General features: G+C 46.3%; 1 protein-coding gene across 1 annotated transcript; it reads left to right on the forward strand.

Annotated features, from left to right (window-relative positions):
• The first annotated feature begins 2,633 nt into the window (after positions 1 to 2,633).
• On the forward strand, positions 2,634 to 3,250 carry LOC121833022 (nucleolar protein 16-like). Its single transcript, XM_042286075.1, has one exon. It carries the CDS (start codon positions 2,717 to 2,719, stop codon positions 3,200 to 3,202), a length of 486 nt encoding a protein of 161 aa, XP_042142009.1. The 5' UTR covers positions 2,634 to 2,716; the 3' UTR covers positions 3,203 to 3,250.
• Positions 3,251 to 26,189: the final 22,939 nt, after the last annotated feature.

The raw sequence follows: 26,189 nt of genomic DNA on the forward strand, positions 1-26,189 counted from the left end.
ACATACCTGCCTTCCTCTAAAATGTATTACTCTATTGCAACGCGTAGTAAGGTCTTTTATTTATTTTTTTCTTTTCCCCTCAAATCTTAGAGGTAACAAACAACACGCACGATGTTAGGACGCGCTCGGGAAATACGCCTGCCAATTTGACCATGTTCGCCCAAAATAGACATTAAAAACCAACGAAAAGGCGCTCGATCTGTCCATTCCTCCCTTTGTGGACTGTTTGCGCGCTGCTACCAGGTTGTAGTTATAAACGAACTCAAAAAAAAAAAAAAAGAAGAAAATAGACACCTTTCCCGTACAGCTCTGGAGCGCTGCGCAAAGCCAATCCCCCCAAAACAACTACGCAAGCAAAAAGGGGCCGCCACGAACGTCTCATGAAATCACATTTACCGTAAGCAATCAATTTGAAAAGAAACAGGAAATAAAAGTACGTGTATGTACCAAAAAAAAAGAAAGAAAAACACCTCACGATGAAAGGAGGACAGACATTCGCCTTTTACGTCATTCGTAAACGCACTCGCGCTTGTCGCGCGTAGACGTGGAAGTCTTCCGATGAGAGACGCCGGCTTGCCTTCTCCCTTATCGCATTCGCTTAGCGGACGCGCCCTCGCTGTCGGAGTTGGGCAACATTTTTAATCACCGAAGAACACGCGATACGGTCATTGTGCAGCTAGGCCACGACAGTAACGTTTCAATGTCGGAGTGTCGTCTTTCGGTGGCGTTGATTTTGGTTTGTGTCAAATCTCCGTCGAGTGCGCATAAGTCGATAATATATTACGAAAATTCTAAAGACATGTTGCTGACCAGTTTGCCGCCTTGCTTTTGTTTCTTTGGGGGAGGCGTATACGTGCATGCGCGAGCACGCGATGCTTGCGCTTTAGTTTCTTATTATTAGGATAACAAACATTCAATAAGTGCCAATTAATTCATGTACAACATGTTAAAAAAATAACGGATTTAAATATAAAGTGGGTTGGGGATGTGGGAAATAGCAGGAAATATGATAAGCCGAAGCCGAGAATATTCCTTCGTATTTATATCAAACTATCTTTTTATCGATTTCCTACAATTTTAAAGGGGCCATGAAGCGAATTTTGGGCTGGGATGAATGATTTTAAATTGGGACTTTACTAATCGCATATCGTTTAGCTGGCCAAAAGAAAGAGGGTAGAAAGTCAAAAGCCAGCTTTTCGGTACGAACATTTGAAAATATAGCGGACTATTTTGTACCTTCTTTCCTTCGGAAGCTCTCCGCCTTTTTCCTACGATATATCCGCGGTTCCCAAAGCGCGTCAGCGGTGCCAACATGACGTCAGCCGGGCCCAGCTCACGCATTGGACACGAGAACTGCGTCACTCGGACGTATGCGCTCGTCAACAATCACGATATATTCGGATTCGCGTTCGTGGTTCAATAAGTGCCCTGACGGAAGTTATCGTCACTGGGGAATGACAAGTTATAAAAAAGCACGGTGGAAGCTAGGAGTCATCGCACCGGTGACGAAGAATGTCACGACGACGTGATTTCACAATTTGCATTTGAGTTGAGAATTAAAGCTAAGGAGGAAAAAGTAGGGAAAACCGTTTCATAACCCCTCTCAAGTCAAAGAAAACGTCACTGACTGTAAGAAATGAATGATCCTGAAAGTTACGAAATTTTACGGGTAAAAAAGGAAAAATAAAAATAAGCTTAGAAAACCATGGAAGCTTCCATCGAGTCAGACGGACCATAACGGTCATATATAACCGATCGCTCGTGCTGTCGTTAGTCACGGAGTAGTAGAGACGCGGATAGTTGCAGCGGCAACGAACACAGGCAAGGGGCTGCTTTTGTTCATCGCAAATCCTGACCAGATTTTGCGGTAAAGGACCAGGTAGCAACTGTAATCGATCGCAGTTAACCGTGCCGACTCCTTTCAATGTAAGTTTTACGCACGAAGCAGACTTAAAATCAATGCCCGAAATAGAAAAGGGAAAAAAAATTACGTACCTGAGAGTTTATCAACGTCGCAGTCAGACTCTGCATCATTTTCGTCGGTTTCTCTGCCTTCTAGCTTGGCGACGTTCATTGCCTGAGACAAAACGCCAGCGCTGGCGTCGTTCATTGCAACGTTGCGGCTATCCTAACGAAATAACCGCACATACAAAAACGCTCCGCGAAATTACTATCAGTTCACCAGAGCAACTTGGCAAGTACCGAGCACGAGTCCGATACACCTAACATCTGTAGAAATTGGCACTGCTGCAAAGACTGCAAACCCGCTGTTTATGGGCGGGCTTGAGCGAACGTTTCAAGTTTCGCCGCTTTGTGATCGGGGGCGGTTCTGGCGCTGTAAGTCAATCGGTTATGACTGTCGTACTTTGTCGTGTTTTTTTTAATATACATTTAATTTTTGTAAAATCTGTAATACTTAAATATATCACAAACTTTTATACGTTTCTACAAAGTATTGCGGCACTTCTCCTGTCTTGTTTGCATGCACCCAGGGCACTCCGAAAAAAAAAAAAAGTACCAAAACGACCGATTTTGATTTGGTTCGGTTAACCCTGTGCAATCCAATCCAGAAGTCAAATTTTGTTTTCTGGATTTGAAGCCAAGCGCCAAGCCTTTCTTGCGTTGGACGCTTCTCGTGGTTGTGGCGATTTCACGTGTTGCTGCTGCTTGGGGTCTTCCATCCTAATTGTAGTTGCGTCCTGTAACCCGGCGAAACATGGGGAACGCCAAAACTACAAAGAAAAGAAAAAACCGCTACAACTACAGCATAAATCGTAAGAAGAAGCTGAAGAAGAAGGCCAAGCGTAGGATCAAGATCCAAAGTGTGCCCGTGAAAGAGGCCTGGGAGGAGACCAAAGGCGTCTACGACAACTTGCGGGACATGGGTCTGGCCGCCGACCCCAACGAAGCCCTTTCGATCGCGGGCAGCAGAAAAAAGGTCAAAGCACCCAAGCGAATCGTCGTGAAGAAACTCGAAGAAGAAGCGTCGCAACCGACGGCGAACACGCTGCGTCTGTCTGGCGACAACGTCAAGTTCTGCGTCTACATGCTGGAGAAGTACGACGAAGACTACGTGGCCATGGCTAGGGACCGAAAAAACTATTTCCAAGAGACGCCCGCACAGATCCGGCAGAAGATCCAGACGTTCAAGAAGATACCGGAACAGTGGAACGCTTACCTGAGGGCGAAGGAAATGGTGTGAGGCGGAACGCAGTGGCTGAAATACAGGTTTTATTCTGGGGCTATCTGACGATTGCTGAAACACCTTATTTAATGACTATCTGCGCGTTAAATTTTGTTTTTATCTAAGGTTTCTTTTATTAGACGTTACGTGTTTTTTAGCGGTGTTCTGCAAAACATCGCGGTCTTGTGCAGTTTGTGCGATTGCCATGCTGTTGAATGAACAATGGCGAACTTCTGTTTGGATAGCGAGTTTTATAGAATGCAAAAATATTCCATAGAATCGATTCGTCGAGGAAGCACTCCCATAAGCTGAGAACCGATTTGGTAAAACTTGCTATCCAAAAATTGTGATTCCATTTCAGTAAGAAAATAACAAACAAACCTATCCACAAGCTCGTGCAACTCAACTGGAAATGGCTAGTTGTCTGATGCATATGCAGCGAACCCAAGTTCAATCCCGCAAACCTTTTTTTTTTTTTCTAACATTTATTTTTTTAGTTTTTGGTCGAGCATTTAACTATATTTACGGCATTTCTTTTTTACAACCATCACTGAACAAAACAAATGTTGTCGACGAAACTTCGCAGAACTAAATTAAATGGGACTCCCTTTCCGGAGGTGCAATGAAGGACAGCGGGGCTTGGTTTGCCGGCTGGACGCCGCGAAGTGGCGTCCATAAGAGGCCAAGTGGGTTAATAGGTTTGTAATTAGCAGTTGCAGACTATCGCTGCGAAGCGGCGTGAATGCAGGTGGGGGTGGGGGGGTTAAACACGCTCCCCAGTGATACACGTGCCCTTCAAAAAGGGTGACCCATACGGCATGAGCTCTATGTGTCGTGCGTATAGCCATTTCCAGTCAAGTTGCACGAGCTCGTGCATATAGCTATACTCAAAACAATATCCTCTTTCTTGCTGAAAACTTTTGTGCTCCCACAGTGTCCTTTCTTAACAATATTAGGCTTAGGTGGGTGTCGGCTCATATTGAAATTTTGTTTTTCTCAATTATCTTTTGATCAAGGCAACATCATTTTCTGAAACTTCGGCGTTTTATCCCAACCGCCAGCATCACATTCTCACGGAGTTGGAGCCCTCTGCGATACATAGTTTATTTACCCTGGCCAAAAATCATGGTTCTGGCTTCTCGGAAACTCCCTGTACTACTTCAAGTAGGTTCATAAAACTTTTACTTTATTTGAAGTATAGGGTGTATGAAATAACCAAGCCCGATCTAAGATGGGCAGTAGAAATCGGTGCCTGCACTTAGCAATCTAAATTTTCGTCAAATGTCTATTTCATAGGTCAGTTTAATCTTGAAAAATTACAAAGCGTAGCTCCCTCTCTGTAAAAAATGGGGCTAAAAACGTGCCAGGGTCAACGGCAGACGGCGACGCAGACAACTAAGTCAATTGGCGGGACACGTTTGGCGCACATCAGAACGACACCGAGCTTTGATTGATCGATTTGACATCAGTGCTAGATGCCCTAAGGTCTACCCACTATTTTTTCCAATGAGCCAATAAGAGCTCAGCGTTCCAACACCATCACACACCCTGTACAAGCAGACGAATTTGCGCTCCACATGAGAGCGTGCTTGCAAACGGCAGTGCATCACCGGCAGCCACAGCGGACCAATGTGAGTGTGCGTGCCTGGATGTGGGATATGCCATGAGCCAAAAATGGCGACGCGTAGCCAGCATCCAATAGGAGCGCCCGCGACATGATCAAACGGTGGCGGTACTTGGAATAAGTCAGGATAACCCAGCGCTTTATTCTGATGGTACTCCCAACGCCATCTATCCATAAATGTGCCCTGCCCCTCGACTCTGTTGTCTGCATCACCGTTGACCCTGTCAAGGAATTTGGCCCTATTTTCTACAGAAAGGGAGCTGTGCTTTGCAATTTCACAAGATAAAACCGACCTCCAAAATACACCTCTGTCAAAAGAGCAAATTCGGAAGACACCTAAGCACTTCTTACGAGTTGTGAATTCGCCAATAAAACGCCGCGAGTGATCCACTGAGTTTTGTGGCACGAGTAATGTTTTCGAGTTGTGGCAGAAGCACCGGTGACGATGTGGATGCTAGAGGCGGCGCCATGTTCGTCGGCGGCGAGATAAGCAGAAGCACCGCCGATGACGTGGATGGTGGAGGCAACGGCATGTTGGTCGGCGGCGAGACGAGCAGAAGCATCCGAGCGCGCACCAACGTGTTCGTTTTAACCGGCGCGGGTTGGCAATTACTTTTACCGGCACGCTGGCGGCACGGACATGCAGTGGTCGTTGAAACTGACAGGCGCAACGGCCAATGGAAGCCTCGTTGCCGCGCACCAACCAATGGGACCTTTGGGATCAAGGAAACTAGGTGCCGTTTTCACGCTTCAAACTGATGACATCGGCCTGCTTTATATGACCCCCAGTTGATGCTTTCGCATTAAAAAGTTTATTGCTACGTGCAGGCGCCGATTTTTATGGCCCATTTTAGATCATACCTGGTTATTTCAAACACCCTATATATTGTCGCAGATGGAAACAGATCGACAAGCACATAACAGAAAATGAAGATTTAATCGGCGAAATTGTGCCTAAAAACGAAATGATAAGCGTCGACGGCTGCAGCAGCGAGCGATGATGCACCAGGGTGACAGCTCTCTGCAAGTCGACACAGCCACGCTCAGCTCCTTATCTTCTACACTTGACATCTTGAACATTAGACATAGAATGTTTGCTAGTGATCTAGGGCGAGACTAACTAGTGTCGATGACAGGTTAAGAGATCAGGGCAAGGGAAAGGAAGGCTGGGAAGAAAGAAGCAGGTGGAATGATGAAGCGAGAGGGATGTTTCCTCCTCTCCTCTTGAGCAATCCATCTGCTTCTTCCTCCCCAGCCTTCCTTTCCAAATATGGGCATGGTCATTTTGGCCTCCTTATTTTTGACACTCGGGGTAAGAGTAAACTCAAATCTTCTAGACACTAGAGGCACGGAGAATTGTTCCCTCTGTCATGCACTCTTGGGGTCTTACTCAGTGTTGCCAACCTATTTTTTGAAAATACTCCACGTTAGCGTCCAGAAAACCCTACATTACCCTACGATTGTTTCTTCTTAGCCTACATTTTACCCTACGAGGCAAATATTTGCTTAAATAATACTGTTGCATGGATTATGATGATACAGGGTAATATTAATACAGTACAAAGCGACAGGGCACGCATACACGCGCATACCTACATTATCCTAGAACACCAGCTTGCATGTGCGCTGTACAGCATCAGCACAACAGTGATGCAGCGAGCGCACAGACATCACCAACCAACATGTTTAACCAATTTGTCGCAAAATTAAAAACTGGGCTACGTGGGACCAGCACTCGCGGTGACAGACAAGGCGACTCATTGCAAAAGAAAGCTAATCCGAGCGGTATATTAGCTTCTTTGGATGTCCCGCCTAGGGATTCTATTTCGACAAACTAGGCTATTACGCCAAAAGGAGGATAGGAAAGAGGCGACTCTTCCGTATTCGCTAAAGTGTCATTCGATGAAACGTCATGGTTTCGGCTTCGTTCGCTCAAGTGAACGCCTCCAGTCCCAATTACTTCTGCAGTCGGTAAACGGTCTTCAAACTGCCTACCGACTGCACAACGTGCCGAAAGCTCCGCAGGAGCTTTGAAATCGGTCTCCGTACTTGTCGATCATCCGTGATCGACGCTCTATGGGCGTGGTAAGGAGAGTTAATTGCAATGCGCCATAATGAAAAAGCGCCCAGAACGAGGGGTAGTTCCAGCTATGGTTATTTGCAGCAAGCACATCTTACGTCAGCGCGTAAAAAAGCCCACAAAGCCCAGTTGAACAGGTGGCTGCCGTTTCTGGTGGGCTCGGGGTGGTTCCGCCCGCGGTTCCACGTGTTTCGCAGGTGTAACAAGGACCACTGGATGGACCAGAGTTATCAGAGAAAAATTAGCAGGACCATTTCCACTGGGAAGATACCTCTTCTGGCTCCAAACTTCCTAAGTGCAACTCCACGTCCTCCCACCTCTCCCACTTGCTCCAGCTCTCCAATACTCTCAAACTTGATGTGTGGTGCTCTTTGTTAGCACGTCTTGCAACTTGCATACTTTCGTTTTGCATGATGTGATGTGGGAGCACACCGGTTGTAAAGCTATGCAAAGCTTGCACGGAAACTTTTTTTTTTTTTTTATATTATTATGCTTGTTGTTGAAGAAGCAAACTCTGAAAATACCCTACTTTTGGCGGGGAAATGACCGGACGGCCCTACAACCCTACGATGTTCCAAAAATCAAGGGCCGGCGTTGGCAAGGAGGATAGAAGGGTAGGAGAGGGCATGACGTCGGCCGCGTTGCCTCCACAAGCCATGCTCCCTTGACGCCTCGCCTCTTTCTCATTTTCCTCCTTACTCTCCTCACTTACCATGCCAATGTGACCACATCACGTGACCGTAGCTAGCCTTCATCTTGCTATGGGTACTATAATACACCACAGTGTAGCCTTCGATCTGATAAAACCTACCGGACGGAGCGCGCGCAAGCCTGCAACGAGTCTTTATACAATCAACCATCTATCTCACACGTGACACGTCACGCGCACCAATCGCCAGAGAGACCTGCGGTCACGCTGGGCACAAAATCGTTTAAACTTTTTATGACTAGGCTTCACCAATATTGCAACGTGCCCCCTCCTAGTACTTCTAACCTCCTTGGGCGTTGGGTCGACCCGGTCGACGCAACCATAGAGTTATTATAATGTACGCTAGAGCTTCAAGTGGCGCTAGTGTGCTGACGCAAATTGAAGCAGACAGCAACCAGTCGGAAATTGACTTCCGGTAATGCATTTCTATGGGAAAAAGTGAGTGCATTTTCTCTCTGCGCTCAATCATAAGAGCAAATATCCCGAATAATTCATACGTACTAGGTAGCTTGGAACATTTCTCAGTCAAGCCGACGAAATAATTGGTCAGTTACGGTGTTTTTCTTTCAACTTCATCGCATTAAAATATGGTGCTAAAACAGCTTCGTACGTGTATTTATGTGCCTGTCGGACACTGTTAGCGCGAACACGACGTCGGAGCTTTTCAGCGTGGGGGATATACGTGCCAAACGAACGAAGAACATCTGGAAATTAAGAAAGACGGCAAGAACTACGCAGTAACACCGGTGCATAGGTCGGTGTTGTGGGCACAATAGTGCATGGGCGTCAGCCTTCCCCCAACACCAGCACGCTTGTACACTTCTACTTGTCAAGTGCAATAAATAATATCAATATCAATCAGTAACTACATGTGCATATACGATCAAAATTAATTGAAGGCCACGTAATCTATTCCTATTTTAAATAAGTAAGTACCGTTTTATTCTTTCTGCTCTGAGCGAAGCTGCTTGTTCTACGTTCAAAATATCACTCGCACGCTTGAAATCCTTGAGAACAAGTGCCCGATAAAAGCTGCCCGGCAGATAAAACAATACGAAGAGACAACTTTTATAGCCCACGGACTTTATTCTCTACGTTTTGAATGTTTTTATCCACTCATGCACGACGGGGTCATTTTGGGAGGCACTCACTTGATCGAATGACGTTTTAGCGAACGCCCGCGTTTCATCGAACGACACTTTAGCGAATAGTCGAACGCCGCGAAGCGGCGTTTTCGGGTGGGCCAAGTGAGTTCATATTTTTGTAATGAGTTGCCGCAGACTGTTGCCGCGAAGCGGCGTAAAGCGCACCGCGACGGATGGGTTAACGCGCGCCCCCGTTATTCGCTAAAACGACCATTCGCTCAAATGTCGCCGTTCGCTAAAATGTCATTTGCTCTTGTGACATGGACCCGGTCATTTTTATATAGTGACAGGACTGGCATAATATCAATATATAAGCGTCACCGGATTGCTGGCGAGCCTTGAACACACTCTACATTCCTTTCGATTGTAATTTGGCTTCGAATCGTCGCTTGTTTCTACACACCTGCTGCGGAACACACGTTTGGGACTGAAATGTAGCGAAGTTAAACATCGGTCGGTGATGAAGAAAAATGCTCTAACTAAAGCAATCACACTTTTACAGTGTTAATCAAGGCACATACTATTCGGTACGACCCAAATAACCAAAGTGTTCTGTGTTATTTTCCGGCGAAGAGACAAAATGCACGCGCGCTTTCCCATAGGAATACACAGGAAGACTGGAAAAGTAGACTGGTTGCTGTTAGGGGTGTCGCGAACCGGCCGAGGTTCGAGTTCGACCTGGTTCGACTTTTTCGAACTTTTCTTGGAAATTTCGACGAACCTTGTATTGAGGTTCGACTCGTGTGCGCATGCGCGACAGGCTGGCCAGTTGGCTTCGGATTGGATGGTAATGGCTAGTGGATGAATTAAGGGCACCGCTGGTCGGTTATTTCAGTTATTACAGTACAAAAAAAATTAAGTTATTAACGTCTTTAGTGATTAATAGTTTCTTTTAATTCTAACTGTTCATAAAATAAAATAACCATTTGCATAAAAATAAATTCTCCAAACCTAGACATGCGTCTATCAAGGTCTGGCCACACTGTCTGCAAAGTCGAACCGGTCGAATCTGTTGAAAAGTTTCGAAGGTTCGTTGACCGGTTCGACCCAGTCGAACCCCGAAAGTTCGACCTAAAAATACGGTTCGACAAAAGTTCTCGACACCCCTAGTTGCTGTCTGCTTCAATTTGCGTCACGGAAGTCGCATAGACACTAGCGCCAGTTGAACCTCTAGCGTACATTATAATAACTCTATGGACGCAACGCTAAACGTTGCGACGACCCAAAACGTCATATCCGGTTTTTTACAACGCCTGGGTCGCAAAACGTTTACGTACTATATTGCTAATAAACTGTTTTAATGTCAATATATTATTAAGTCATCAAGAACCCATTAGTTGTTCAACAAAATAATATTGTTACTCTGATGTCATATCCGGCTTTAGATTTACTGACACTTTGCTTTACTTCGTAATCTTTTTCTGGAATGAATGAATGAATAAACTTTATTGCAGGTATGGGTTCTACAACACCCAGTTGGAGCCCCTAGTCCAGGGTGTAAGATGAACAGGTGGGGAAACGGCCCATAGAAACCTACCGCAGTGCCGTGACCCGATTGTGTACTCGTCTGCTAGCGGGTGGCTTGCGGGTACCCCTGATTTGCGACAGATGGCGCTGCGGCGAGAAGAAAAAAATTGGAATCGAATTTGCATGGAACTCTATGGGAGAGTGCGAAAAATAAACTGAGAGCACGACAGTCCTCCATTGAAAATCTATGAGAAACCTTCTCCGTCAGTTTAACTCACTGATCTCTATGACAATTGCTGGATCGCGTTTGCCCGCTCCGCGAATGCGGTCACTGGCGGCCATCTTTAGGTAGAGTTATATCACCTCTAGCCAATGTAAGCTGCTGCAGCCGCTATCATCCATCCATGGCAGATAGCGTTTTGGCAGGTGGGTTGGCAGGCTGCGGTCAAAATAGCGTGGGTGATATTGCGTGCTTGATTAAAATTATTTGACGAAACATGTTTTAAAACCCGGCGTGAACAGTAGTCCGGTTTTTGAGGACCTGGTAAAAGTTTCACGAAATCGCAGCACCGGGAGAAAAGCAGCACAGCACGTATCGAAAGAAGCATCGAAAGCAGACGACGGTACGGAGTCTGCTTTTGATGCGAGCTGCGCTGCTTTCCCCCGGTGCTGCGCTTTCGTAGAACTTTTGCCGGGCCCTCAAAGATCAGGCTACCGTTCACGCCGGGTTTCAAGAATCTGCTTCGTCGAACAACTTCAATCAAGCACGAAATGTCACCCACGGTACAGTGTACTAGATCTACGGCTATTTTTATGGCAGCCTGCCGCCATTGCGCTGTCCGCCATATTACTATGATGGCTAGATATGATATAACTCTACCTAAAGATGGCCGCCAGTGACCGCATTCCGGTCCATAGGAGGAGCTGGTCAAACGCGATCCAGCAAATAGACATAGAGATCAGTGGTTTAACTGGTCGCCAGCGTTCGCCCACCCGGAGTGAAAGTTCGCGGTGCTCCACATAGATGGCGCCACAGAAAAAGAAAAACCGCGGGGGACGCAATTTGGTCGCTCATTTGGCTCTCGTTCCCCCCCCCCCCCCCCCCCCCCCCTGTCTATCTTAAGGCCCGTTCACACTCTTGCGACTGCTTGCGACCTCTTAAACCTGGGTTCCTTAAAACTTCTTAAACCAGAGAACACACTGGCGCCATCTATTGGGAAGCAGTGTAAACTTGGCGGTCCGGCATGTTTTTTTTTTTTATTTCTCGCGCAATATCCTTTCTTTTTTGGCTCGAAAAGCTTTTGTCAATGCTATAAACGAGCCTTTCTATGGGTATTACGCACATTTGACCTCGGAAATCCCGCAAAACCTTCGCTATTGTGAAATGCAGTTCTAGGGTCACCGCATAGATGGCGCCACAATGGCAGTGTGTCCCCTCATTCTAGAAACATTTAAGAAGTTGTAAGAGATCTCGTCTCTCTCAAGGCCCGTTCACACTCTTGCGACCGAGTACGACTGAGAGAGGCTCTGGGACGGGCCGGCGTAGCACCGTGCTTTGTTTGCACAAAAACGCGGCAAAAGAGCACCTGAAGCTGCCCGTTCGAGTCCGTGCCTTTCGCCAATGCTGCATATAACTGGAGTGTAAACGTATATATAATCATCACCGTTGTCCATTCAGTGAAGACGGTTGTCTCCCACCGCATATGCAATCGCGAAGGCAAGGCAACAACAATCGTGCGAAGCAGACGAATAAAAAAATTCCGTGTTCTCTCGACAAACGTGAGATTCCCCGAGACGACGCCGCCCTGGGGTGGTCCTGTGTGACTGCTTCGTATTTTACGACGCCGGCGTCGACGTCGACCGCAACGCGCGTTTTTTGCTGAGTGTGAATGCGCCTTGGTACGTTTACACTTGCGGATCCGCCAGCGGATCCGCCAGCGGATCCGCCAGCGAATCCGCCCAGCTTTTGCCGCTGGGGCGAAACGCTGGGCGGAAAACGCGGCGGCGAGGCGTACAGATCCGGGATCTATTTCTGCCGCCGAACGAGGCGTTTCGCTGACCGGAAGTGACAATCTTGCGCGGCGCGACGCTGCCTACGTCACGAGTACGCGTTCTTCCGGGAAAAGCGGGAAAAGCAACGCCCGGGAGAGAGAGAGCCGAGGCGGGAACTCTCGCGCCTTCTCGTCATATTTGACGAGATGTTACGGGAACCGCTGCCGCAGCCGGCGCTGCCGCCGCCGCTCGAAGGAAATAGATGTAAACGCAACCCGCTCGTCGCCGCCGCCGCCGGGAGCGGATCCGCTCCCGCGGCAGCGGATTTCTTCTCAGGTGTAAACGTACCATAGGCAGTGTCTGCGTCGACCCGGTGTCCGCCAATTCCAGGGCGCCGCCATGTTTAGCTAAGCTCGCGCCACCACGCGGAAAGAACTGGCAGGCAGGGAGGGGGTGCTGCATTGGCGGCGTTGCTTTGGGTAGCTGGATGCGGCAGGCTGTCCGAATGCACCGACACATCGTGAAAGATGTCTTCACCAGAAGCCTCTGCGGCCCGTTCTTCAACAGGCAAGATGTCGTGAACATTCGAGAACACATCTCGATCAAGGAAAATAAGGGAAAACCTTTCTTGTCTTAGATGTTCTCGGCAGAGTGTCGAACCGATATTTTTATCGGTTCGATTCGGGTTCGGGTTCACGGCTTTCGGTTCAGTTCCGGTTCAGTTCCGGAGCGCAAAATATAACGGTTCAAACCGGTTCGAACCGGTTCGAACCGGTTTGAACCGCTAAATTGAGAATATATTTTCCGCGTTGTTCTGTCAATAGGCACTATTTAAGCCGTGAAACTAATTGCTGTAAACGACCTGATTTTTGCGAGGATCTATTTTTGAGAATTTCACTAATCGCCTACAATTCGCGAAAAATGGGTCCCGCGAACAATTTCGGTAAAATGTAAACACATCAAAATTTATATTGAGATTCCACCGCGTCGAGAAAATTACAACCCGCGAATTATTCCAAAACTTCAGCTTTGACCTAAATCGCGAAATATTGAGCCCACGAAAAAATAAGTCGTTTACAGTACAGTAAAACCTCGTTATAACAAAATGGGATATAACAAACTAATGGATATAACAAAGCAATCATAATTCCCCTTGCTTGCTAATAGTATGGAGAAATGGACATTGGCTATAACAAACTAATGGTTATAACGAAATAACTACGACCGCTCCTTCAACTTCGTTATAACGAGGTTTTACTGTATATAGTTTTCGTTTCTTTATCGTTTGTTCAATCCAGTTTTATTTTCAGGTACCAAAATTATAAAATTCTGTTATTTATTCCTACACAACAAGAAAATAAAATCTAGATTAACATACAAAACGTCGTGTTTATACGACTCAACATCCCTTCGTTTACCAGAGTCACATACATTGTACCTGAATCGAAATGTTTTCGCGAAATGAAGTAGGTTGCCTGAAATACCCGTGATTGGTACAACTTTGTATCGCAGTATTAGATGTTGAATCGTGGTTTTTCCCTTGAACTAAGGAATTAATTACAGTTAAAAAAATCATGAAATGGGCACCTCGGTGTCATATCTACCATAAAATGTGTTTTACGGAATACGTTTCACAATATATATATATGATGACGAGACGACTGAGGTTAAGGCAATATAATTTTCAAAATGTCAAGAAAGTCACGGGACAAGTCCTTCCAGTCTATATTTTATGGAAACACTAAGCGACAATCGCAATGCTTGTTTTTCTAACTAGCATTGTTTGCTCTCAGCACCATGATGCGGGCGACGAATCATGCGAAAAGAAATGGCTGAAATGGTTCACTCTAATCTATGAGCACCTTCGTACTGAGATCGAATCTCACCTAAAACAGTGCTTACCCATGTGAACATTTTCTTATATTGGATAAACTGGCATAGCCTGGATGTTGAGGTTTGCTCTTCACAAAATGCCGGTCCATTTAATTTGCAAATAAGCATCACCCTCGCTAACTGATGATTTTTGTTAAATAGAACAAAGTGGGATTTCATGCTCTACTCAATTCGGAAGCTACTTAATCGGACACTTTCTGAGAGTTTAAGTGTGCAATCGTCATAGTTCCACCATTCGTTCCAGTGAAAAAACGCGATAATAAAAACACATACAAAACGCGATAATAAACTTCTATATATTTGAGAAGTTATTTATGCATGAGGAGCACATAGTTATTTAAATTAGCTTCAAAATAAAAAAAAAAAAATATTGAAAGCTTTTCCAAATCACCTATAACGTGTCTATAGAGGATAAAAGCGCCGAGAAAAATTTGCAGAACATCTTTCAGATAATTTAAAAATGCACTTACTTATATATCTTTGAGGTGAGGATCTTCTATTTATGCTGCCAATTCTTCAGACAGGAATTAAGTATATTTTTATTATCATCGATAAATTTGACTTTATGAAGTTCACATAAACGCCTGAGACGGACACGGAAGGACGATACTCGAAAATACGCCAGCTGTTGAGTCTTCGGCAACGTGCTTTTGTTAGCTGTTTTGCAGTGTAAAATACTGGGTTGCAGGGTATGCGAAAAAACACTGTGGTCACACGATATATCGGAAGGCAAATACACGAAAGGGGCAGAAGTAAGGAGATGACACGCAATTTTTTTCTAAATAATCCCTTACACAACGCTTTACTGCAAAAAGAGATGCATAGAAATGCAGAAAATGATATTCCTAATTAAACATAGATTCCGCGCAGGGCAAACGAAGATTTTTAGAACCGTAATATAAATCACTTTTGGGCATCAGCTTGCCTCAGCTCGAAACGTCGCGAGATACTACCTCGGGAGGCTAATGTTATCTTAGGCTTTACGTGCACTTGTTTTGGGACCTTACCTCACGACTCTGTTATCAGTCATGTGCTCCAACATTTCATTAGACTGCCGTATATCATGGCGAGACTGCTATAAATACTACAGAACTTTACACCTTGGACGTCTACTGCTGGTGTTGCGAACGTCGCACTTCACCAGAAAGCTGAAGTATTTAACATGGTTTGCACGTGACGTAGTCACACTCTGGTTGTCATTGCGAGTTGTTCTTGCTGAGAAAATCAAATCCGGTGGGGCAAAATGCACGCTGCAAAAGTTTCGCGCTCAGTGCAAGCTATGTATTTGAGAGGCACACATTTTTCTTGTTGGTGCATCGTCGTTAGGCACGGCGCGAGTATCTGGCACGACAAAAACGTGCTTTCTGGCAAGAGTGTTTTTACAAATAAGAGTGTTACCAACTACCGATCTCTCACTATCGTTTCCAGGCCACGCTTTCTAGTCTGCGCCGAAAATGCGTTCCAGAGGAATCTACGACACAGAATGCTTTAAAACTACCCCCCTCCCCACTCCCCCTTTTTTTAGTTGCTCCTCAAGATACTTTTTATTCCTCAGGGATTGCCTGCTCCGTATTGAGTGGTGTTCACTCGACAATTATATTTGTGTCACTTGTTAACAGTAATTCTTCCTTGCTTTTCCTTTGCACCAAACTGTGAAGGTTAAACAAAATACAGGGCGGTCGAAACTTGGAGAACTTGAGAACGACGCACCTGTGAGACTTAGAGCGGCTGCAAACGTTCGGCTATCCCCGTGAGGCCACTAGGACCTTTCTTCTCAAGTATCCCTCCCGTACACACTAATAGTTCCATGTAACGTCGGACTAATACGTCATATTTAGACCCTTTAACACTTCTATTCTCGGGACAACTTTCTGATGCAGTTCAGCAATAACGAAAACATGTTTGGGAGCCTCAATGGTGTGCATACATGTAAAATGGGTCGTGCAGCATTTTTTTTTTTTTTTTTTACCTTAAGTTAAAAAAATACCGCTAAGATGTAATCCCTGACGTTGATATTTTGCAAAAGCATCCATTAGTTTGCCCCTCGGCGAAATGGCAGACAGTCGAAAGAAAGAAATGAAACAGCTTTCCCCTCCTCAACCCGCAATTAGAACTATCAGCCACGTGATCTGATCCTAATATATACACCGTCAGTGTTTATCATAGTCGTACGCAGGGTTGGCAAAGCAGAGAGCATGGGCTGATCTTCAGATATAGGTAGTTTTAGTAGGGCTATAATGCCCGAGCCCCCCTAAAGCGACAAACAGAAACAAATGACAGCGGCTAGCCTTAAACCAGAGTATTTCGCGATTTGACAGGCTTTGTAGAATAAGGGAGGCTATTCTCAAACACGAGTATCATGCACACGATGGTACCATTTGCAGGCTTTAAACGCTCGTGCAAACTTCGCGAGCACCGAACAACTCAAATCCGTATAGAGGTACCATCGCGAACATGCTGCATGTGTCTGAGGCTTATCGCTGTTGTTTGTTTCTGTTTCTAGCTCTAGTGGGACTCGGGCCCATCATAATCTTTGAGTTGGAACACGAGCCGTTACCCGAATGTTTGGCGATGCTGGTTGTCATGAACCAGAGCATTCAACTCGGGATCATGACAATAGGGTACATCATGGTGTCACGTTACTCTCAGTGCGAAGTTGTGATGTCATGTGACGTCACGGTATCAACAACGTTAATAGATCTAGCGACGTCCTCAATTTGAATCGACTTAACGCGGTGAGTCACGTGACGTCACGGGGTCACGTGATGTGACATTACTTGACAGCATGCCTTGACATCATGACGTCACGTGACGATGTGACACATGGCTAATCATAGTGCCAATAAGAAAGCGCCGCAGAAAACCAGGATTTATTATACATTGCAATACTGTAAACGACGATTTGATCAATACGTAGAGGAATACACGTGCCAATTTTTTATTCCCAAATAATAAATTTGTAATACTAACAACAAAAAACATACCGTGAACCGTTTTGAACCGGTTACCGTTATATTTTTTTCCGGTTCAGTTCCGGTTCAGTTCCAAGATGGCGGCGAAGATTTCGGTTCGGTTCAGTTCCGGTTCGGCTAAATATAACGGTTCTGTTCCGGTTTTCGGTTCGGTTCGGTTCCGGTTCGACACCCTGGTTCTCGGTGTCTGCTGACCCTTGACACCCGCGTTTCAGTCCGGGTTCATTGCGTAGTAAATATTTCGCTACCGCTTTCTTGTAGCTTTCAAATGCTTGATTGTTGGCTTCTTGTATACGACATTACATTCGTGGCACGTTTGAGACCGATTTTCGCGATCTGCTTGCCTTTCTGCGGCAGCGCGGCTCTGCCGAGCTGAAATAAGTGGGAGGCGTTCACTTGATCGAACGCCGTTTTAGCGAATAAAAACGAGACGACGACGTTTCATCGAATGACTATCGAATGGGTCTAGTTACATAGACAGCTCGGATTAGCTTTCTTTTGTAATGTGGCGCCTTGTCTGCCGCTGCGAAGCGGCGTAAACGAGGGCTCCGAGTAATTTAGCACGCGTCCCCCCCCACACACACTGCGAGCGTCTGGGTTCGAAACTATTAATTGCCAGTTCTAAAGGATGGTACTTACTTGAAGTGGAAGCTGGAATTCTACGAGGCACTAGGAGACACTTACTATCGGGCAACGAAGCACGGTGCCTGTGGGGGCGGAGTCTAGGAACGCTACTGATTAATATTGTGACAGGCGATCAGTTACGATAGCAGACGAAACTTCGACTCGTTTGTTCAGAAGTTCGCGGTGATATTTTATTAGCCCTCGTTACAGCACACCAAGGATCTTAGGCAGTGAAATTCACATCACGCAGGCTCGTCCGTCGTAGTCAAATGAGCGCAGTCGACGATGAGGTGTAATGAGCTACTAAGCTTCACAAGGAAACTGCGCGTGAGAAAGAGTTTTGAGGAAGTCCAAAACACCGATCCAGCAGACGCACGTACGTACGTTTACTCCGGACTTCATGAACCCAACGGCGCAAGATCAAAGAGCACCGCCGCCATCGCCACCCGGTTTTCTCTGCACTTTGCGCGACGACGGCACTGCAACGGAGGGCACTCGCCTCGGCGTTAACAATCCGCGAAATAGATTAATTTCCCACTCTTGAAGCCATTCCAAATGATAAATGAAAATACCTCGGCGTTGTTGAACATCTGACGACACAACCAACACAACTGTGCCGCTGGCTGCGTGAGCCTGACAACAACGGCGCCTGCTCGGCACCGTTGTTGCTCGTGAAGCATGGGCGTACCAACCGGGGGGGCAAGGGGGGCACTTGCCCCCCCAGTTCTCAGAGTGGGGGGGCAAGGCATGCGTTTTGCCCCCCCTGAAACGGCCGCCACTGGGCAGAGCAGACACAGGCCGGCGGCGCCCAAGGCATACCAAGGGCACTGCCCCCCGACCCGCGCGGGCATATTTTTAACGCGCAGGCGATACAAACCCTAGCAACGGTGCTCACGCACGCCGGATTGGCTGGTTTGTGGAGCCTTGCCCCACGAACAAGGCTACACGGTAACCTAACGGAATCCATCCGCGAGACATGGGCCGGACGGGCCGTCCAGACCAGGACGTAGGCCCTTACACAAAATAAAGTTTTGCTTGCTTGCTTGGAGATAGGCGCTGCCGCCGTCAACATAGGCAGCGGATGCAATGCGAGTTTCCGAAGAGGTAGCGTAACTTAGTGGTGAGATGTCTGCCTCATACGTGTCAGACCCGGGTTCTATTTATGGTGTGGGCCGGCTTACTTCTTTTTATTTTTTTTCTCGAACATTTTGTTTTGTCGAGGCATTTGGCGATATTTACATTTCTTTTTTACCATTAACACTAAAAAAACGAATGTTGTTGACGAAACATCGCTAAACTAAATCGTATCGACTCTATTTACGGAAGTGCATGGGGGGCAGCGGGGCTTGGGTTGCCGACCGGACGCAGCAAAGCGGCGTGTACGGGGGGTGGGGGGGCTAGGTGGGTTAATAGATTTGTAATTAGCAGCCGCACACCGTCACCGCGAAGCGGCGTGAACGCAGGCGCGGGGGTGGGTTAACGCGCTTCGAGTGATACACGAGCAGCCCATCCGGCGTGAGCGTCGTTGTTAGGGGTTCTATCGCCTGCACCGTAAAAGGAGCAGTGTGTGCACCTCCTGTAGTGGGCAAGAATTCCTACATTGGAGAGAAGCGGGGACAAGCCCTTTCTTTAAATGCGTCAAGTCTCCTTGAGCTTCGGAATACAAAGAAACGCCACTATTCGGAGCTAATCCCACAGTTAGTCGACCTCTCTTGCGTCGTGTCTGTTCGCTCCCCGCGCCTCGTAGCAGTGTTGTTGCAGTAGGGGGGCTCGTTAAAATTTTGGGGTTTTTTGGACTATCTAAATCACTTTCTTCCTTCCCATCCCCCCCTTTTCTACTCCGCATGCTTCCCCCTCTGCAAATATCAGCTGACCTTCCGACATCTTTTCTGTGTTGATAGGCAAAACAACCACTAAAATTAGAAAGTAATTTGTAATTTGAGTGGAAGTCACTGGGAAAAGTAGTTAAAGTAAACTACGAATTACTAGAATATAAATGTAATTAAAAGTTACTAAACTACCCAGAAAAGTAGTTAAACTACAGTAACTTGAGTAAAGTAGTTGAACTACGTACAAGTCTGGCCCGGCAGGCGCTCTGCGTAAGGGTTTTCACCTATCTGCCTAGCCCCGCACACCATCACATGGGCCAAGAAAGGTGTAGTTTTACTGCAGAGGAGAAATCAGCAGGGTCCAAGATGGTGACAATGGAGGATGGGGGACTGTTCCAGTGGCTGATGGCTTGAGAAAGGAATGACCAATTGAAAGCGTTAGTAGAGTCAGAAATGTGCTTGATGGTGCAGACGTTGTTGAGGCGAGAAGATGTTCGGTCGGGGGGTAATAACAAAGTGGTTTTGAGGTCGGGAATGTGGTAGTAGATTTTGTAAATAAAGCACAGCTGAGAGACTTTTCTGCGAAGCTGCAAAGAGGACATGGTTAGTTCAGTTTTTAGCGCTGAGACACTGAAAAAAAAAAGTCATAAGTGGATGAAATGAAGCGAGCAGCTCTGTTCTGAACTGCCTCTACAGGGTATTGATGAGGTACAGTCGATGGGTATTCCAGATGGTTGAAGCATATTCTATTTTTGGTCTGACGTACGTGTCCAAGGTTAGCTTACGAACAAAGGGTGGAGCCATTTTTAAGTTACGTCTGCTTAGTCCAAGAGTTCCAGATGAATCGGCAGTAATGACTTCAATGTGGTTATTTTAGGGAAGGTCAGATGTTAGTCTTACACCAAGGTATTTATACACAGTAGCGGTCTCAATCAGATCGGAGTACAAGAAGTAATTAAATGACAGTGTTTTTTTTTCTTGGTGAAGTGGATTAGTTTGCGTTTATACTTGTTTAATGACATAATCCACTATTTGCACCAATTGTTAATTTTCTCTAGATCTTCCTGAAGCTGGTTATTATTTTGCACACAAGTTACTTTGTTATGGATGACGCAGTCGTCGGCGAAAAAGCGGTTTTTTGAAGAAATCCCAATGGGGATGTCATTAATAAATATTAAAAAGAATAAGGGCCCAAGTACGAACCCCGGGGGAACACCAGGAGATACATTTATTAAGGAAGATTCATGATCATCAGGGACGTGACCTGTACACGGGAAAAAAGAAAGTCACGAATCTATGCAAACGGTTATTTGGTCGAGGCAAAAAGATGATAGCTTAGAAAGAAGGCGTTAATAAAAAACACGGCCGAACGCTTTGAAAAAAAAAAAAAAAAACTGCGTCAGTTTTTTTATTTTAAGGTTCAAGGTTCAAGGTTAGTGTGCAAGTCATGGATGAAGTCGCAGAGTTGTGTTTCGCAGGAAAGTACAGTCTCCGGTGATATGAAAGACCCACTGGGAGCGCGTGGCCGAGGCGGTGGCTGGTGGGGGCGCTGCGAGCGCTCCGGGCAGTTCCATTCTGCTTCGAGGGGAGGACGCTCATTCGGCACTCGGCACAAACTGATAAGCGCGTTTCGCTTTATCGGAGCCCGAGTGAGCGTCCTCCCCTCGAAGCAGAATGGAATTGCCCGGAGGGCTCGCAGCTCCCCCGCCAGCCACCGCCTCGGCCACGCGCTCCCAGTGGGTCTTTCATATTGCCGGAGAGTGTACCTTTTTGAAAACCGTGCTGCTGTTTAAAGAAAAGAAATGGGATGATAGGTGCCTCATGATATTGGAGTAGAGGATATGCTCAAGTAGTTTGCAAGAAATTGAAGTCAATGAATTAGGGCGATAATTAGATGCGGAAGAGCGGCTGCCCTGTTTAAAGACTGGGAATTACCCTTCCCACCTTTTGGTCAGATGGAAGGCACCTTTGAGATAAGGACTGAATAAAGATAAGTTTTAAATACTCACTCGAAATAACACTGGTGTTTCTTTTAAATTTTAGAGTTGATGTTATCGGTTCCAGCGGACGAAGTAAGTTTTAGTTTATCAATCAATGTTATAATACCGGCGGAGTTAACGTTAATAGGATGCATGCGCTCGTAAAGCTCTTCAGGCAGAGTGGGGACGGAGTCCAAGCACTCGTTAGTAAACACTGATGAAAAATATTCGTTAAACACAGAACTATCATGGTCGACGTTGCACATCCGACCATTCCTAACTCTCCCCATCTTCCTAAACGTCCGTGTGTGTCCGAACACCAGAAACCGGAATTTTAAAGGTTAAAAACGGCACGTTGCGAATATGGAACGCGCACTTTCATGCAAAGCTGACGTCAAGTGACTCAAATCGAAAAACATGCATATTTACAATATTATTATCTCTTCTGGTGAAGGCTCAGCAACCGTTGCATCCGTTTTCGCGCACGAAACGGCGACTACCAGAGAAAGTAAGAACGCAGTGATTGCCTTTATTTTAACAATGTAAACACACTTGCAGGCGTGCGCTGATGAAGCCTCAAAATCAAAGCTCTCGTAGTGTGATTCGTGACTGTGCCGGCTACTACCCAACCTCGTTGTCACGCCACTTTGTGGAAGCATACACCAAAATTACAAGTAAACACACAAAAGCGACATCGATACAATTATCTTTTAGAATATCACCTTATTTAGTCATAACTCTTTCAATAGGCATTACAAGTTGTATTTATTTTAAGAAGAAGAAGCAAAATTTTTTTCGTGAGAAAAAACAAAATATCAATGTTAAGTCTGGTAACGTTGTAATTTTGCCGAATCATTGCCAAATCTTTAGAAAAGTTGGACAAAAGTTGCGCCGAATTTTCGATTTGGGGGGGGGGGGGGGGGGGGAGAGGGTCTGGTTTGCCCCCCCACTCAGAAACAAGTTGGTACGCCACTGTGTAACGTGAAGGCCTGCTTATTTGTAGTTGAGACGATGATTCCACATCTTTCGTGGTGCTTGCAATAACTTCGAAGGGCAGGGGAACCTTCTCACGAGGACGTTGAAGACACTCAACACCGGAGCCACCAAAGCAATCGCACAAACCATCGCCATGTTTGCTTCTTCTTCGTCACTCGCGGCGCGGTCAACTCGTCGCGAGATGTTTTCTGGCTCGGCTAGATGGAAACCAACAGCGGCGAAGTGGCGTATGGACACACGGCTCTCACATTACGGGCACTATGCTCACATACCGCGGTAAACAGGACCGATGCCGGCGAAACGGCAGTCGGCACACCAGCGAAGAAGCCCTCAACGGGAAGCGGCCGGCGGCGCACGCCGACGCAGCCCCCCTCCCCGTGAGCGCCTGGGTTCGAGATTATTGTTCGCTTTTGCTCCTTGCGGTGCTTGCGGTCGAGGCTAAAAAGAGCACTTCCGGACAAAGGTCTATAGGAAGAGTCCGCCGGTTAGTCTTACTACGATAACATGGCGACAGCGTTTACACTCTATGTATTTACGCGAGGCTCGAGTATTTGGGGATAATGCTGCCGGTTGGTGTGCCCCTTTGTGCCTGATATTATCGCCCGTGACGCCAGCGAGTGAGATGGCGACAGGCATGACTGCTCAGTAAACAGGCGTCGGCGGCCATGTTTTTCTGGTTGAAGCGAACCCCCTTGTCCTTGACAGCGAGCGGGGAAATGCGAAAAAAAGATTGTATCGGCCGTTTTGCCAGAACTAGCGACGAGTGTCGTCTGCGGTTTCCGGCAACTATTTTGCCATAATCGTAAGCTTAGCGAGGAAATGATTTTTGCTAGCCACAGAACACTACCACGCAGAAAGGGAATGCTTGAACATGTTTTTGTTCTGGATATATATCAGGGATATATATGAGAGAGAGAGAGAGATGAAGGTAGAGCGGAAGAGGGAATAGCATATAGTGTCGCAGGAGAATAAAGTAAACAAAGTTCCTAGTGGCCGATGGCTGCATGATCTTTTCTCGGATCACTAGTCCGTAATATGATACCTCTTTGTACACAGTAGTTTCTCCTTAATTTAAGTGTGTGAACGATTTCTTTAGTTATCATTGGCCTCATCTGAATAAAAATATATAAAAGATGTGTGTTGGTTTCATGAAACTGGAACTCAGAGTCAGTTCTTGTATAAAACACTGCTAAGTGTAGGCTTTGAAAAAGGACCCTACTTTGGGGAGTTGTATCTTCTTTCTCAATAAAATGATGCAACATGTTTTTAATGGAAATGAATTCCGAAATAGAGTATAACAGGTTACCTAAATTTAAAAAAAATCGAGGGTGGTGTTTTGTTTTTATTCGCATCGCAATTTTTCTTTGTTTGATTTTTTTTCTATGTTTGACTAAATATATCTTAACTATTGTATCACACAAATACCTTAGTTATTTTTTAAATATTAGCTATATATTATTAGAATAATATCTGCAAATTATATCATAATGATTAAATTATTTCATGAGATACAGACCTCCAAAGTTTGCGATTTGTCGTTCGAGCAGGCATGTTTGTCAATTTTTAGAAAAATAAATAAATTTTAAATAAATATGATTACTTTATATTACAAGCAAGCTATACCCATAGTTTGCGCTTAAAACGTATTAGAGTTCTCCTAATGTTATCGCTTTAGTTATTCACTCTCAAACGGGCCCCCTCCATCAGTGCGCGTTAATGCAACTGTCCACCACCTCATGCCTTACGATTTTTCCTGTCCCCAAGTATTTTTTTTAGTCAAAACTAAGTTTGGATTCGTTCATACCAGACACTAGACAATAACATATAAAAACATCAGTTGATTTGAAAATGTCGACTAGCCATCCTTTGGTCGATCTTATCTGAAATCACCCATATGTATGTACGTGTGCTGGCATTGTATAGTAGAATTTGTGCCAACTTCCACAGATAACATAAGCAAATATTTCTTAATTTACTGAAATACATGTCATCTTCACGTTTCTAGAAAGCGTGGATGGGTTGTAAGGTCTCTTTAGACACGTTGGTTTTCGGTGAAAATGAGTGCATGCTGTTGACATAGAGCGTAGCGTACGCTACGGGTGATCCCAGTCAATCCAGCTGCGGCCCATCGTAAGGTCAAACGGAGTAGACTAATTAATTGGGACGACGGACATCTCGCTTTGTTCAGCAAGCCGGCGGTTGGACAAGAGTCAGAAATGGGTATATACATATATTGTCACGGGTGGTGACCAAAAACAATAGATGAACAGGAAGAAATAAACGTTTAATGTGGCGAACCTGTGCCAAAAATAAAAGAGCACAAAAGATAATAACAAAGCGTCGCGGGCGTCGAAGTCGGCGAAACCGCAGGATCGAGCGCTGGGGCGAGACTGACTCCGCTCGCTTTGCGGAATCCCTTATGTACACCCTCGTGGGTTTCTGGATCGTTCGGCGTAGAAGGTTCGGCGCGTGGAAGATGCTAACCTCGAATCAGCAAGACGGTTCTCGAATTCACCAGAACCTTACATTACAGTGTCAACAAAAATGCGTCTCCGCGGCCAGGAATCGAACCCTGGCTTTCAGCGTGGGAAGCAAGCGCGATAACCGTTAGGCCACGCGCGCGCTGCCTGCTTGGCCAGCTGCGCGCGCGGCATTACTCCCCCCTTTAAAAAGTGCATCGTCCCGATGAAATCCGAAAACAAAACAAATAAAAATAACGGAAAACTAAAGAGTCATTTGGAACACATAAGGTCCACAGTCCTATCGAGCGTAGTATGGCTTCAGTCGCACGACGTGGACGACTTCCGGACGTGGAGGGCGGCGTGACGAAGTCCGTGTTCCGTCGGGCATCACTTCGTAGTTCAGATCCCCGAGTCGACGAAGCACTTTGTAGGGTCCAAAGTATCGTTTCAGCAATTTCTCACTGAGGCCGCGGCGACGGATGGGCGTCCATACCCACACCCTATCTCCGGGCTGGAAGTGGACGTCCCTGCGACGAAGGTTGTAGCGGCCTGCGTCGACGCGTTGCTGGTCTTGAATCAGGAGTCGGGCGAGCTGGCGAACTTCTTCGGCGCGTTGAGCAACCGCCTGGGCGTCGTCGCTCTCGTTGTCAGATGGCTCATGGGGCAGCATGGCGTCCAGCATGGTCGTTACCTTCCGACCATGTACCAGCTGGAAAGGGGTGAATCCAGTGGTCTCTTGAACCGCCGTATTGTAGGCGAACGTGACGTAGGGCAGCACCTCGTCCCACGTCTTGTGCTCTACGTCGACGTACATAGAGATCATATCGGCGATTGTCTTGTTGAGTCGCTCCGTCAGCCCGTTGATCTGCGGGTGGTACGCAGTTGTACGACGATGGCTGGTATGACTGAGTCGGAGGATTTCTTGGGTCAGTTGTGCCATGAACGATGATCCGCGATCTGTAATCAGAACTTCTGGAGCGCCGTGCCGGAGGACGATGGACTTAATGAAAAACTTGCAACTTCCACAGCAGTCCCCGAAGGAAGAGCTTTCGTTTCGGCGTACCGTGTGAGATAATCTGTGGCGACGATGATCCAGCGGTTCCCCGACGTCGAAGGCGGAAAAGGACCAAGTAGATCCATTCCGATCTGCTGGAAGGGTGCAGTTGGAGGAGAAATAGGCTGCAGGAGTCCGGCCGGCCTCGTCGGAGGTTTCTTGCGTCGCTGGCACTCGTG

Source organism: Ixodes scapularis, unplaced genomic scaffold, assembly GCF_016920785.2.
Source record: "Ixodes scapularis isolate PalLabHiFi unplaced genomic scaffold, ASM1692078v2 PGA_scaffold0__279_contigs__length_252992795, whole genome shotgun sequence".
In the NCBI taxonomy this organism is placed as follows: domain Eukaryota; kingdom Metazoa; phylum Arthropoda; class Arachnida; order Ixodida; family Ixodidae; genus Ixodes; species Ixodes scapularis.

What these genes read in the sequence shown, in the direction of transcription:
- LOC121833022 (XM_042286075.1), top strand. Translation starts at nt 2,717, where the DNA reads ATGGGGAACGCCAAAACTACAAAGAAAAGAAAAAACCGCTACAACTAC.